Genomic DNA, 14,568 nt, shown 5'->3' on the forward strand with positions numbered 1-14,568 from the left:
TTCTTTGGGAACTCAAGAAGCTTGAGAACAGCTGTACTGGGTCAGCCAAAGGTCTACCTTTCCTGGCCAATAAAAACTACATGTAATAAAACTATCACAAAGAATTACCACATTCCACATTTAGAGCTGCATCCCCCAACAACTGTTCCCAACTCTTACTTGTCTTTGAAGCTCGGTTCTGCCATTTCAGATCTAAGAAAGTCACTGGGTACCCCAAAGACCATCTATTGTTTCTCATTATGATAGTTACTATAATAGAGGATATCACCTTTCCCACACTTGGTCCTCCATGGGAATGTTTCTTCTCGCACACCGCTGGCCTCACAACACTTGATCTTAAACTTAAAGCCAAATATTTAGCTAGAACAATAAGGGTTCCAATCCTCCAAACACTTCTCCCTGCAGGTCACCCCACTGAATTACTTCTCTGCATAATCCTCAAGCAACTGCTCGGAGGATCGGAACCATAGATAAAACATCAGTTGTAATATGTCTGTCCAAACCCATTAAAGATGACAAGGAGCCTGTGGAAATCAATCTTGCTATACAAGTAATTCTATATTTGTGTAGGTTATTTTTTCTTGAAGAACTAACAGAAGCACACACACAAAAGGAAAGAAAATACTGCAGCAAAGATACTTAAAATAAACCAATGTTTCCATTTAAGAGAACCCATATCGAGTTGGATTACAGGAACAGGCAAGAATTACAAACTAAAGAGGGGTTTATTTCTTTACAGAGCCCTCACCCTTTGTTTTTGTTCCTTTTCTGTGCAGAACACTCTGCTGTTCCCCTGCCTAGAAAGGACAACCATCATTCATGCCTTCTCTTCTGCGCAACAGCCCACATCCTTTCTTAACCTGAAAAGAGTTAAATGCTCTTCTTTTCTCCAAAGAACCATTTTTTATTTTCGTGACAAGGCCTTTCATGCAATTAGCTAGAGAAGTGGTGGCCAAAAAGAAAGAATAACACACGTAAAATCACGCCAGAGAATAAAGTAGGTAGTAACTTGTTGAGTCTATTACCAGACAAATTGTTTAAATCAACAGTATGTTCTCATAAATCAACAGCCATATTTAGCCTTAACTACAACCATTCCTGAGCAATGTGGAACAGAGAGAAAAGATGCAAGGAAAAACAGTGATGTTCCTGAAATGAGCAGGGGTAGAAGCACCAGATGTGATGAGCACAATGCACGGCCGTTGTCCAGATAAGGAATGTATTTGCCAGGTCAGAACTGGGGTGCCATGGCATTTCAGTGCCTAGCAGAGACTTCAGCAGGAGACTGCTGATCACACTGACTCATACCAAATCTGGGGGTGATTTGGAGATGTTGAAGAACCATTCAAACCTCATTAAAACCTGGGCTGTGCGCTAAAAGAAAATTGAGCCCAGAAGTGCCAGAAATCTATGCAGTGATCAGAGACAAAAGATTTTACATTGCAGACCATAAAAGATCATTCTTTTTCAATTACAGTTGACAGATCTAAGTTATCGTAAGAGGAGTAACTTTGGAAATGGGGAGGGCTGTAACTGAACCAGAGAAGAGAGCAGGATGTATCTAGAGCAGCGACACAAGAATCTCATTAGACCCTTTCTTAATTAGCTGGACATAGAAGAGCGTCTCTTTTCACTCCTCCATCTTTGCTCATCCCCCTGTTCTTCCAGTTGAGCTGTTTTGATTTAGATTCAGGGCTTCCATTCACTCCAATTAAATGGCTTTTCTGTAAAGCTGCTTACCAAACCCATACTATGCTCCCTTTAAAAGGATTGCACCACTTTCTTGAGAGAGAGCGGATTTCTCCCATTCCTCAACTCAACCCCTTGCCTGCAGGCTTCCCTATGCTACTGCTGAAATTTGCCTCCCAGCCCTGAGTCTTTAGTCTTGCCTTGTTTGCTTCTGTGCAGCCACTTGAGTTTAAGTGAGCAGCCAAACTTCTCACATATTTCATCTGTTCTCTTAGAACTGTGCCCTCTGTATGAAGTCTGATGGCTACAGGAGAATTTGTTCCTGCTTTTGCTTCTTGTCCTAAACATGTTGTCAGCACTCCCACTGAAGCAAACACGTTGAAAATAAGAGTTGTGTCTTCCAGTTCTGGCATTTGCACAGTTTTATTTGACGCTGGAAAAGCACAGATTATTTTCCTGCAAGTCTTGAGACAATAATAAATAACAGATCCACTGAGTTTTGACTTGCCTTGGAACCAGGCATTTCTGACATGTGCTGTAAGCTCATACATTACATACTCCGATAGCCTTCTCACCCAGAGCTTAACTTGTTTCTGTATTCTCCACTGCTTGTCAATGTGCAACCAGACTTTCAGATTTGATTGACAGTTTAGTTTTTGCATACTATTCTGTTTGCAATGACATGCAGAAAAAGCATGAGGGCCTTTGTGGGTTATCTGTCAGCTAGGTATAGCCACCTACCCAAAGGAAGCATCAAGGTACTCTGAATACCAAAAAAACCAACTGAGCAGATGGGAGGAGTCTCCTTTTTCACTCAACTGAGAGAGCAACCTAAATAACCAGCCTCAAATTCTCACCTACTGATCTCTCATGGTCTAAGGCTTTACAGTGAGTGTTCTTACACCTCACCTCTCAGAATTAACAAGCAATGAAGGTGCACATATAATGCTCCTCATTCCACTTCGATTTTCAGGCTTGTTGCTAACTGTGGTATGGATTTTCAGGTATGTTGCTAACATACACAGCTCCACCTTGTGCAAGTTTGGGTTTTCTGTATGGTTGTTCCATTTTCAGAGTTGGAACCGAGAAGGCTTTCAACTGTCGAGCTTTCCTCCTACACCTCACCCTCCTGGCTCCATAAAACAGAACTGCTTTCTCTAGTTTGGAGAAGTTCCTACATCATCTGGTTTTGTTTTTTTCAGTGTTACTGCCTGAGAACTGGCTCTGATCACGAGAGCTTCACTGGTTGTAGGACGTTTCTAAAAGGAAGCACAGTTTAAAAGTATTTGAACAATTGTCACTCTAAAGCAACCACAAAATCAGTCCAAGTGTTTGGAAGATCCTCTTTGTTCAAGGAGTGTTCCCTCTTTGATGCAGAACAGACGTGAAATCTTCCTGGGCAACAGGTAGCACATCTGATGGAGCAAGGATATAGGAACAGCCTTGCTATTTCCAAAGTGCCTACTGGTCACTTATTTCAGCCTGATGCTTTGTCATTACTGGCAACCATAAAGCAAGCTTACACAAAATACAGCTTTGGGTCCAATTGAATCCAAAATAACATCTTACAAGAAATGCATGAGATGAACCATTGCGGTGGCATTTTGAGTAGGCTGCTGCCAAAAAGAAAATGGGGAAGAAAATTGTGACTTACTGCGTTTGAAGTGGACTTCAGACCAGGAAAAATCAGTGGCTGAATTTTTCTGTACAGATTTACAGGTCAAGTGAATCCCTGGTTTAACCTCTGAACTCAGAGGGTTTCATAAGGAAAGGAATTTGGTTGTAAGGGTCGTGCATGTGCACAATTTCCAGGCATTACAAGACCGAAGCCATAGGCATTAAAACCTAGAGAAGCAAGAATAAAACCCACAGGAGGTCAGACATGGAAGTGAGATGAGAACAGTGCTCCATGTCTGCTGGGCAGCAGTCGATACGTATGAAAAGATGAAGTTCAGAAGGAACAAACAGATGTCCCTAAAGAATCAGCATGACTGAAATGTGCAGTAGCTGCCTGCTCTCAGGTCACAGATGACCATGGGAACTTACATTCTGCATGATCCTTGACTAAAGACCCAGCCCCCAAACAGCTGACAGGATAGTAAATAGCTGACAGTCTTTTTCCTATCACTTCAGAAGATTGGCGTTAACCTCTATTAACATCAACTTATTTTGCAATGTAAGCTCTTGCAAAGTAGCTGCCACAAAAAGATGAGTCGTGCCATCCCAAAGAGCTGCACCAACTATGAGCTGAAAGATCACACAAGAATATAGGTTATAAACAAACCAAATGGGAAGAACCTGATGGAATTTCATCAGCACTCAGATATACACTCATCATATGTATCCAAAAGGTAAATATTTCTGTCTGCAAAGACTGTAAATATTTTTAAAAATGAAGAGCTAGTGCAAATACTAAATGTAACGCTAATAAATATTGAAAGCTGGCACTACTGCTACATCCAGTGGGTGGTGGACTCCAAAACGATTCTTCACCCACAGTGCATATTGCCTTTCCTTCCTCCCAGCTGGCATCAGTAAAGTAGCAACAGCCTTAATATCAGATTTTGAGGTTTCTTGCTGCTGTAAGCCAGGTTTGCAGCAACGTTTAAAATAATGTCACATTTAATACAAAAATCGAGCTATTTTCTGGCTGCTTAGACTAAAAACAAAGCACCATCTACCATCCAGTAAACTGATGATGCTGCCTTTTTGAGGCCAAAAGCCCGTTATTAAGGGGAAAAAAAAAGACCCACACTAACAAGGGCACCCTTTCATTCATGCAGAGCAGTTTCTGGGAATACAATGAATAAAGTTCTAAACCTGCTTGCCTACAGAACTAGTAATTGCAGAACATGCAAGTCAAAGCTCACAATCACAGAGGAATGTATGTTTATTCTTCTCTAATTGGTACTACATTAATAACAGCTAGAGATCCAAAGCACACACACTGGTCTCAGCTCAAAATTGAGTCTACTGCTTAACAGTAGGCTAGGAAAGTCCCTTAAGATACCAGTTGTTTTAGAAGAATGAATGCAATTTTTATGAGTCATGTCAACCTTTCTTAGTTGCTTTCTCCTCAAGGGAAATTTCACTTAGAGGAAACATAACTATTTGATTTGAAAGCAGCACAGGTACTTTTCTGAAGTGTCAGAATTTGGAACAGAAAATTGTCCTGATATTACTAAACACAAAAATCTTACTGCTGCAATCCAAAAAGCTATTGATGTGAAGAAAGTAACAGATTCCTATCAGAGCAAATGGTCTTTGGACTGTAATCACATATTTTAATCCTTGCAAAAGATCTGGACACACCAATGCTCTCCTTACTATCAACCAAACACAAAGCCTCTCAATTTCCCCCTTCACTACCTTCACTACCCAACTTTGTCTGTCCATTGGAAACATTGGGGGGGAGGGAGGGAATCGTGTAGACATACAATCTGGAATTTACAGATCAAAAACTGATTTAAACCCAATGATCCTTTTTCTAAAGCTAGATATTGAAAGCACAGCAGCAGAGCTAGGAACATAAGCACTTCAAGCTGCATCTCTTGGCTATGAAGTAAATCCTAAGAAATTCCTTAAGAAGTTTTGATGCTCGATGTGTCACATAATGGTACAAAAAGCCACCACCCCAGGAGGCAGTAACAGGTGAAGAAATACGGATTTTAACTTCTTTTCCATCTTTTCTCTTGCAGGCATATCATAGGCAGGTTTCCTGATTACCCAGCAAAAGAAGCAGGAGGTTCAATGGCTATTTTTTCTCAAAAAACTCCAGAGCAGGTACTGTCATTCCTCTAATTCAAAAGGCTAATGGGATGGGGGAAGAAATCTCTATAAAACATGTTTTAAGTTGCAATTTTTCTGAACAAAGTCCTCTAATTCTTCAGGAACCTTGTGGTTAAATGGCTTCACAATGAAAAAGAAACAGTTGTTTTCTTCCAAGGTAAACCACAAAGCTTGACTACCAAAATTAGTTCCCTTTCAGACTATGTACCCACTTAGTCATGGTGGAAGGCACCCAGCCATGCAGATTACACAGACAGATGTCTGAGGAAGCCAGGAGCAATGGGCTCAGCTACAAAGAGTCACTCTCCTATAGCAAAATCCACATGGTTCAATTGGTGCTAGCTGGGATTTGTGTGGTACCCATACTGGTGCTAATGGAGGTATATATCAGAGAGTTCAATCCTCATCTAGAAAGCTTTGATTTAAATTGGCACCCAGGGCTGCCATGTTTAGAAAATACATTTTGAGATTGGTTCTACTGTATCTGCATTCCATGTCAGCATAAATCTACCATTAATGAGTTTAAACAGAGAAGAGTTTCTTGTGCACGTAGACCTAGGCCTTGATTTGCAGGCCTTGATTTGCTGCTGAGTTTGAATTTGAAATTATCTTGGCTCATCCTATGCATCCTTGTAATGATCTCAGTTGCTTTTCCCAGTTGGAAACAAACAAACAGAGAACTCTTCTGGTTTCTCTGCTAGTGGAAGTGGCTGGTAATCTTTCTCTGTCACACAGGGAAGGTGATGAAGAGCAGCTGAAGAAGTGAAAGAAGCAGTTGGCACTCTGAACCTCTTCCACTATCCAGAATGATCTTTGCAGGACAAAGGGTCTGCTGAGGGAATTTATAAACCCTGCACACAGGAGCAGGATTTGGCCCCTAAGTGAACCAGTCGTGGTGGCTACCAACACGCTAGGAAAACCAAACAGCCACTGATTGACCTCTGCAGTCCTTATAAGTTCCTCTGTTGAGAAAGGCTGTTCATTAGCCGCCTGCCACCAATGATCTTATACAACTATGGTAAAACAACATTTTGGATTCAGTCCCTGGAATCATTGGGAAAAGCCTGGGGCACGTTAGCAGCATCCGCGTGGTGCAGGGAGATGTAAATACACGTTAACCCAGCATAAAGCACAGTACTCTAACCAGTAGTTACTTTGCTTTAAAAATACACAAGAGCACTGCAACAAACAGCTCTCTGTGCCTCTCTGAAACCAAGCTCAGAGCATGCTCCTGTTTCCATCAAGTTCAGAGTACAACAAGGTCAACCCCGCGGGCCTCTGCAACTCAGTCGCTCTGTTGTTCAGTCCCAGAGTGAAGGAGACCAGTCCATTCAGTTTCCAGCTTCTAAAGTAGAAACACATGCCAGAATCAAGAAGGCATTGTTGGCTGCCCTGAGCAGCAGGGAAGCTGCCCAGCAAGCATGGCTTGTTGCTGGAGAAGGCCTTGGGGACACGATGGTAATTAGAGGTGCAAGCAACAAGGATAAGCACAATTCAGAGAGGGGAAAAATAAAAAAAATAAGCATTGCAAGGAATTACACTGAGCAAAACGGGATGGTAGCATGCACTGGGGAAATATTTTCCCCATCCTACTCCCAGCTTTGAACTCCCACCTTCAGCCATTTTGCTGTGGTTCCTGCGCATCTGCTTTCTCTTTGCATAAAATATAAAGGAAGCCAAAAGCCTGCGGAGATTGTTCTGCTGCCTGTTTTTTTTTTCCCCTGCATAAAAGGAAAAATACTTGTAAGGAAAAAAAAAAAAAAGGCAGTTTTCTTGCAAATTTTCACTAGCAATTATCTGATTTTGAAGAAATCCCCAGAGCCATTTTTTTCCTCCCTTTCCATCCAGCACAGCTGAGAGCAGGAGGTGCTTCACGTGCCCTTTACAGGCATCCAGAATGCAGCTGTGGAAAGGAAGTTTCATGCTTTTACCTGAATGTCAGAAAAACAAAATATTTTGTGTTCATCTGAGCCAGCCTGTGTTTTAAAAATCCCAAGGCTAACTGGTTTTGTTTCACTTTGGCCTACTGTGTAGCATTATAAATGAAATCCTGGCCCCATTGAAGTTAATGGGACTTTTGCCCTTGAATTCAGGGGAGACAGAAGGTTTCACTTCTTATATCTATTACCTTCCTAGGATGGGTTGGCTGCTCCCAAGTTAAACTCCATGGAAAACCAGGGCAGAACTGTATTTAACAAGTGAGCATTTTATAAGGCTTAAATAAAGACACTTTGGGGAAAATAAAATACAAATTAATCACTTCACGAACCATTGCTGCATTATTATACATTCTATATTTCTTTATCTTTTGACAACTCCGACCTTACTTGACTTTGTAATGCCTCCTGCACAATCTGCTTTCAAGACATTTTGCAAATGCTTTTCGAAAAGGTAAGCCAGAGAGATCCCAATGCAAGATACTCAGCCATTCAGTCAGAAAAATGTGCTGTCTCAACTGAACATGAGTTTTTCCTCCACTTCCTACGCACTTTTCAGGAGCAGAATCTCCTGAAGGAGTGTAATCTCCCTGCATCTGTCTGTCCCTAATGGCTTTTTATGTTTTGCTCCAGAGATAATCATCAGATGTGACAATTTTTGGCTTTGCCCCCACACTGCTGCCAACAGAACGATAATCTCTTCCTGTAGTTCATTAAGCCTCATCACTGTGAAAGTAAGCCAAGAGAGCTGTCATTTAGCAGCCATTCCCTCGCTCCCAAACCCCCTTCATTACCAACATTAAGTAGCTTATCAAAATAAGACTGAGATTTTGGTTACACATTCAAATTGCTGCTTGGAGCTCAAAGCCATTTGTATGTTACCATAATCTCAGTATTTAATCCGGCAGCATCTACAAGAGGGGTGAGAGAAAGCAGGCATTAGCTGCAGATCCTGAGCCTCATTTGGCAGTCTGCGAGCTATTAGTGGCACTAATTACTATTCATTACTGCCGACAGCTAAAGGTCCTCACGAATCCCAGTAATCAGTGGGACTGTGAATGGCAGTGCCAGATCCAAGCAGGTTCTTCACTGCCTCTTGGGTGTGATGAACTTGTTTTCTAGCCAGCAGAGACAATCTAGGTTGTGTGCCTAAAGCCAGGCAGCATCAACAGCCCCTTGAGCATCCTCAAGCTGGGGGAAAGAGAGATGTGCAGGCGATGTAAGTGCACAGATTGCTGTTTGGTATGCTTCTCTGGAACATGGGGATGTCATTTCTTCCCATCTCAGATGGTCTTGGGAGAAGAAACGTTTTTTGTTTTGTCTTAGACATCAAAATAGCTTCTTCCTCTACACAGTTCTCAAAGAGAGCAAATTTTCTCTCCAGAGACCACAAGCTACGTGCCAATTAAGTGTTTCTGTTCAAAATGGTCTTAGAGCCAGAACTGCAAGGCTCCGAGGCTGTCTCACACCCACTATGGCTGCGGATCTGAAATTCCCAAGCTCTATTTATTTATGTCTACAACACTAATAGAGGCAAAAAGCTCAACAAAGGAATTCTTTCAAGAGATGAAGGAAGGGCTTATTCTTGAGGAAGAACGTTTACCCCAAGTATCTGCTTGCCTGAGCCAATGCCAAGCTTTCTGTGGTTGAGGAACAGAGAACATAAGGAAGTCCTGCTGGCAGCCAGGGAGTCTCAGATACTTGGCTCATAACTCCAACATAATGCATTTCCATCCATAGGTGACACTCAGTTCCATTGCCTCTTCCTTTCCCAATACAGAGAATTTGCTTTGAAGAAAGTTTGGGAACACTTAAGCGGATGTACAAGTAGAAACTTTGATTTGGCTTTTGTGGAAGATCAGTTTAGAGAAAAATACGTCTTTTCATCCTTGAAAGAAAAAAGTTACAGGGTAGAAGTAATCACCTGGCCAGCAGGGCTCCTACAGCAAGACTAGGAAAAACCGAAGCTAAAATTCATCCACCCTCACTGATATGCATTCTCTTCCCCATCATTAAGAGTTCTCAAAGCACTTTCAGCCTCATTTCAAAAAGAGGCAACCTAGCAAAGAAAGGGAAGTCTAAAATAATTTAGGAAGACACCTGCTTTTATTTCCACCATGAAGTTTTCTTTCAGTGGGGGAAAAAAAAAAAGGTATTATAATGCAGGTGAATTGCTTAGTATCTCAAACTAACCTTTGCTTGTCCTTTCCTTTCATTCCTGTTCTATTGTCAGATTCTTCAGGCTTCTTCTTGTAGCTGGAGGGGAAATTGTTCTGTATATAAGAGTATGAACCATTCGAGGTTAGATACACAGCTGGTTTCACCCCAGCTCCCAGTCCTCTGCAATTATGAAGCTGCTTAGAGCAGAGGAGCAAGCAGAGCTGCAAAATCTGCACTAAAGGAACATAGAGGAGAAGGTGTATCTGATGCAGAAAAAGCAAAATTATATTTGCCCTGTCATGCTCTTTTGGGAAGCAGAGACTTCAGAGAAGTTAGGCTTCACATGCTCACCAAGCTGCCAGCCACGTGGTGCCTCAGCATCTCAGACCTGCACACGGTTACATGTTCTGCAAGACAAAAGGATAAGGGCAGTTCAACAGTTGCACCCCATTATAGTGGGTTAATAAGCACAGAAGCTTGGTCTAACCCTATTCATCTGTATAAAAAAACAACAACAAATTGTTGCAATCAGACTCTGCATAGGCTTAAAGCACTGCCAGTAAAACTTGGTAGCACTGCCTAAAACGAAAGCCATTTGCTGATCACATGCGTGCTTACAGGATTGCTGCTGGATCAGCCCAGCACTGAGATGCTGGAAGTGGTTATGGCTGCCCTTTGGTAGGCATGCAGAGCAGAGGTTGGATGCAGAAGGGACCAGGTTGGATTTCTGGCTGGGTATCAGCACTACACTATAGGATACACTCTGGGTAGCTCTGTTGGTTTTGGATACAGCGGGCCTGCTGGGACACTACAATCCTATTTTAACTCTAGTCAATCTATTAATCTATCCAAGAGGATGAAATGCTTCACTGCTCATCGCCGCAAGATACGTCGGAAGGGTGCTTGGGGTTTAAATTACCATATTTAATTAAATGTACAACACTGGAATGCTTGGGGAGATCCAGTAATGAAATTTCACCGACTGCAAAGTATAGCCAGTGTTGCCCCTCCACTTCCCCTGTCCAATCTTTAAAGCATTAAAATGCATTTCATAGAAAACAAATATTTCTACTGTTAGAGGAAACGTTTGTCTTAAACTTGGAAATCTATTTTCTATGCTTTAACAGTACTGCCAGTATTAATGATATATTAAGTTGCATTGACCACAGATCTACTCATCAGTACACAATCTTAGATTTCAGCTCTGGCATGAGAGAATCAGAGGCATCCGGGAAGAAGGAAATAGTAGAAAAAGCAAATAGTAGTAATGTGTAAATAGCCAGGAAGTGAGCTGATACAGCCCTGCCTGGTTATCAGCTGCTGATAGCTTGCTGGGATAAAGATGCTGGGCTATCTGCATATCTGTCAGAGCTCATCACAGTATCTCTATCCAATCTCATCCGCAAGAACACTTTCAGTCTTTAGCCAAATATTGAAATTAGACATGCCTTGAGGCCGTCTCTCAAAATCTCCCTCTATAAAATCAATCTGCCTTAAAAACGCTAAGACAAATCCATAACCCAGCCCTAAACCCAGAGGGAACTTTCAGTTGTATATCATTAGGATACTGTGCTTCTGGGTGGTTTTGGGAACCGTTCATACTGCATAAAAGCCCTGGTGGTTTGGGACATGAAAATCATCACTTTCTGAAAGATGTATTAGGATAGTCATGCTGAGGTTTGCCTGTCAGCACAAACGAAAGGGGTCTCTCTGTAATGGATCAGCTCTAAAATTCTTCATGCCATGCCCAGGATCTGCTGAAATGCAGATTTGTAGACTCATGAGCACAATTCAGGGCCTTCCTTCCTCTCTTTTTCACCTCTAAAGCAGTGCAGAGCTACACAGGCCCACTCCTCTATCCCTGATAATACAGAGATGCTATTTGGAGTTTCCATCACCATCCGAACTACAAGGGGGGAGAAATAAAGCAGTAAGCACATCACAATGGAGGACTACCAAGCAGTGTACTGGATACTGGATTTCCTCCATGTAGGAAAGGCAAAACCAAGGGGAAAAAAAAAAACCCACAACTCTTACAGCATGCCTAACACAGCTTGCATGCGAACATTCTGACACTCCTCTCTTTCAGGTTGCTGCAGAGCTGGCTGACCAAAGGGAAATGGCTTTGCAGAAAAAATCCGAAAAGGGAAAAAAGGAAAAAGAAGAGAAAGGAAAGGAAAAAGCAAAAGGAAAGAAGACACAGAAAACAGGAAAGAAGGTAAGGCTTCACATAGGAAAACTCGTTTGTGAAAATGAGATGTAGTAGAGTCTACTCAGCTGTAAGTGGACAGAGGATATGAATGTGTATCATACTGATACTGATGATCACTGGGGTTTCAACTTTAGGTTCAGGAGAACCAGGGAATGTTTGAGGCTGGTCCTCCTTAAACTTTCAACTACTACCACAGTCCCAGGGAACTCCAGTTTACCTCTCCTGTTTTAGGAAAGGAGTTTGCATGGCTGCAGCTCAGCTCAGTGGGGAGAGCTGACATAGGCAGACAGACTGCCAGAGACACAGATGAGAGGAACAACACACTTTATGGCTTTGGCATTGTTTCCTTTTGTGCAGACAAAATGGTGGCCAGTTTCATAACCAAGCATCTACACTTTCAGTGTGGAGTACGGTTAAATTGGCTATCACCACCCCTTTACATAGCAACTCAAGAAATAAGAACCTTTATCTCTTACAGATACCCATTTCCAAGCTTGCTGGGACATCCAGCTTAAATTTAAGTACAGTTTGCTAATGGCCAGCTGCGCCTTTTGTACTGCAAGCCAATATTTTGTACGCCTGTAAATTGCAGTCATGCATTTTCAGTTTACATTCTTAGGGTATGAATTCTCTTCTGCTTCAAGTCACAGCGGACACCACTTTATGTATGAGAAGTTCCCTGAAGTCTTTGTTACACTCAGGCTCTGGTTATCCCTAAGGTGTGCTTCCAAGTTATTTCAGAAGCAGCTTTACTGAGGAAGGAACCTATGAAACAACAGTGCAGTGACTAGGGGCATCTTCATAAGCAAGCCACACAGCAAAAATTGTAGGTTTTCACTCAAGCAACTACTTCTGCTTACTGTAGTATAAACAAAGTTGAAGTGATACATATATATCTGAATATATATTATTTTAATATGGGTCATTAATCTCTCATTGAGTACATGGAGATGTCAGATTGTTCTGGCACAAAGCTTACTCCTCTCTGCAAATTTTACAGAATTTAAGTCTTAACCCTGGAAAAACCACGACAAAAAAAAGAAAGATCATCAACCATCAGTCTAGACAGATCTCATAACAGCTAGCCAGGAAACTGAACGGCATGAACTTAGAAAGAACCAAACTAATTTGGATGAGGATATCCAAAGTCTCAACTTGCAGCTTAGTTAGCTGTTTTCAACTTGTAAAGATGCTGATTGGGTCATTCCAAACAGAATATGGGATTTATTTTCCTTCATAAATGAAGATGTACAGCAGGCTGAAGGAGAAGCATGCGTAGATGTGTTTTCTGAGCTCTGAGCCTTATGCTGCTTCACCAGCTAGAAGAGGCAGTGGTCAGTCCAGTATAGAATGTGGAGAACTGGAAGCTTTCTAAGTTCTGGTCACACATCTGTTCATTTTCCATCAAGGTGACAGCAATAGCAAAGGCACCAAACACCAAGGAGTGGGAAGTGGAATAGTGATGCCTTAGCTGGCAGACCTGAGCCAGCCCAAGTGGAAGGAAGGAAGGAAGAGGAGCATAATGCCTTCAGACCTAAGCCAAATAATATTGATACCAAGTTATCCATAAGATTTCAAGACACTTACACTAGTGCCAAGTTTGGTCCTGCTGGGTCACTTCCTACCGTGACCTCTTAAATCAGCACAGGCATTGCAGATCCCTAGGGAAGATCAAATGAAAGTATGTGCGATGAAAGCTATTGCATCGAAAAGCTTTTGAAATTACAGACTTGCAAGAGCATTGCTATTCACAGCTACACAGAAAGGAGATGCTTGCACAAAGGTGTTCTCCAATGGCTTTGTCCTTGTCCTATGCCCTCCCAGCTTTGCTGGCCCAAAACAAAGCATCTGGTCTTGCAAAGGCAATGGAGAAGGCTGTTCCAGACAGTCCAAGTCAGTGAGGTGTACGTGCTAAAAACACTAAAACCAACCTGAGCTCCTAAAGCTGGATGTCAGCTAACTCACCTGCTTAAAACCAGCACTTTCACAGGATACATTTTATTCTTTGTTGTGTTTCTTTCACCTTTTATTAGATAAGAATCAACACAGTGCCAGAAATGAATCTCTTCTCATAGCCTCAGCGAGGTTGTTTTGAAACTGGGTGAAATAACAGCATAGAGCTCTGAGGCTTTACAACTCAATGTCTTTCTCATCTCTTCAGCCATCACAAGTCCTGTCAAGTAAAATTCCGAGCCATTATATCAGGCTCTCTATGGTTCATTGAGAAAGAACAAAGGGAACATTCTCTCCAAGGTTATAATACTGACAGGGAAAAGTAGATATTAAGAGCAGTTGGGAAGTACATGGAAAAGTTCTAACAGCAGGACTCTTATTAAAATAAGTATAGGCTATAAGTCATAGTGGGGCAGTCAGAAAAAAAGCCTTGCTCCTAACTTCAGTTCTTTAAGAAAACAAAAGTTTGATCCCAGAAGGAAACTTAAATATTTCTGAAGCCTGATAGCAATCTCTAAAGAAGCATATTTGATATCAGAGCAACTTCATTTTCTTCTCTGGAAGGTGTTGATCTGATTTCCCATGGGGCACCTAAGAACAAAAGCAACTTCTGCACCTTATGATCCCTCTTCCACATGCTAGACCAGCCTGTGCTGCTTCACCCAGTAATGCACTTTGTCTCTCTCACCAAATGTGAGTGCAGCTGAGCAATCCCTAGACTTCATCCTCAGGCATTAAACAGTGAGATATTCTGTCCTTCGTGAAGTCCATTAGCAAAACCTCCATAGCAGCAGCTCAGCATGGAGTCAGTTCACCATCCTGAATGAG

At 41.9% G+C, this 14,568-nt stretch overlaps 1 protein-coding gene and 1 long non-coding RNA gene across 3 annotated transcripts in view; one reads left to right on the plus strand and one right to left on the minus strand.

Moving 5' to 3' along the window:
- IQCA1 (IQ motif containing with AAA domain 1) overlaps positions 1-14,568 on the plus strand; it is an 85,142-nt gene that overhangs the window by 38,253 nt on the left and 32,321 nt on the right. Inside the window, exons 7-8 of the mRNA XM_052675893.1 lie at positions 5,388-5,472; positions 11,665-11,793. Coding sequence (XP_052531853.1) covers positions 5,388-5,472; positions 11,665-11,793 — 214 coding nt within the window. The remainder of the gene's footprint in view (positions 1-5,387; positions 5,473-11,664; positions 11,794-14,568) is intronic.
- Positions 1-14,568, minus strand: part of LOC128077159 (uncharacterized) — a 63,490-nt gene that overhangs the window by 26,487 nt on the left and 22,435 nt on the right. The window lies entirely within an intron of this gene.

The sequence above is a fragment of the Tympanuchus pallidicinctus genome, unplaced genomic scaffold (assembly GCF_026119805.1).
Source record: "Tympanuchus pallidicinctus isolate F22 unplaced genomic scaffold, pur_lepc_1.0 scaffold15, whole genome shotgun sequence".
Taxonomy (NCBI): Eukaryota; Metazoa; Chordata; class Aves; order Galliformes; family Phasianidae; genus Tympanuchus; species Tympanuchus pallidicinctus.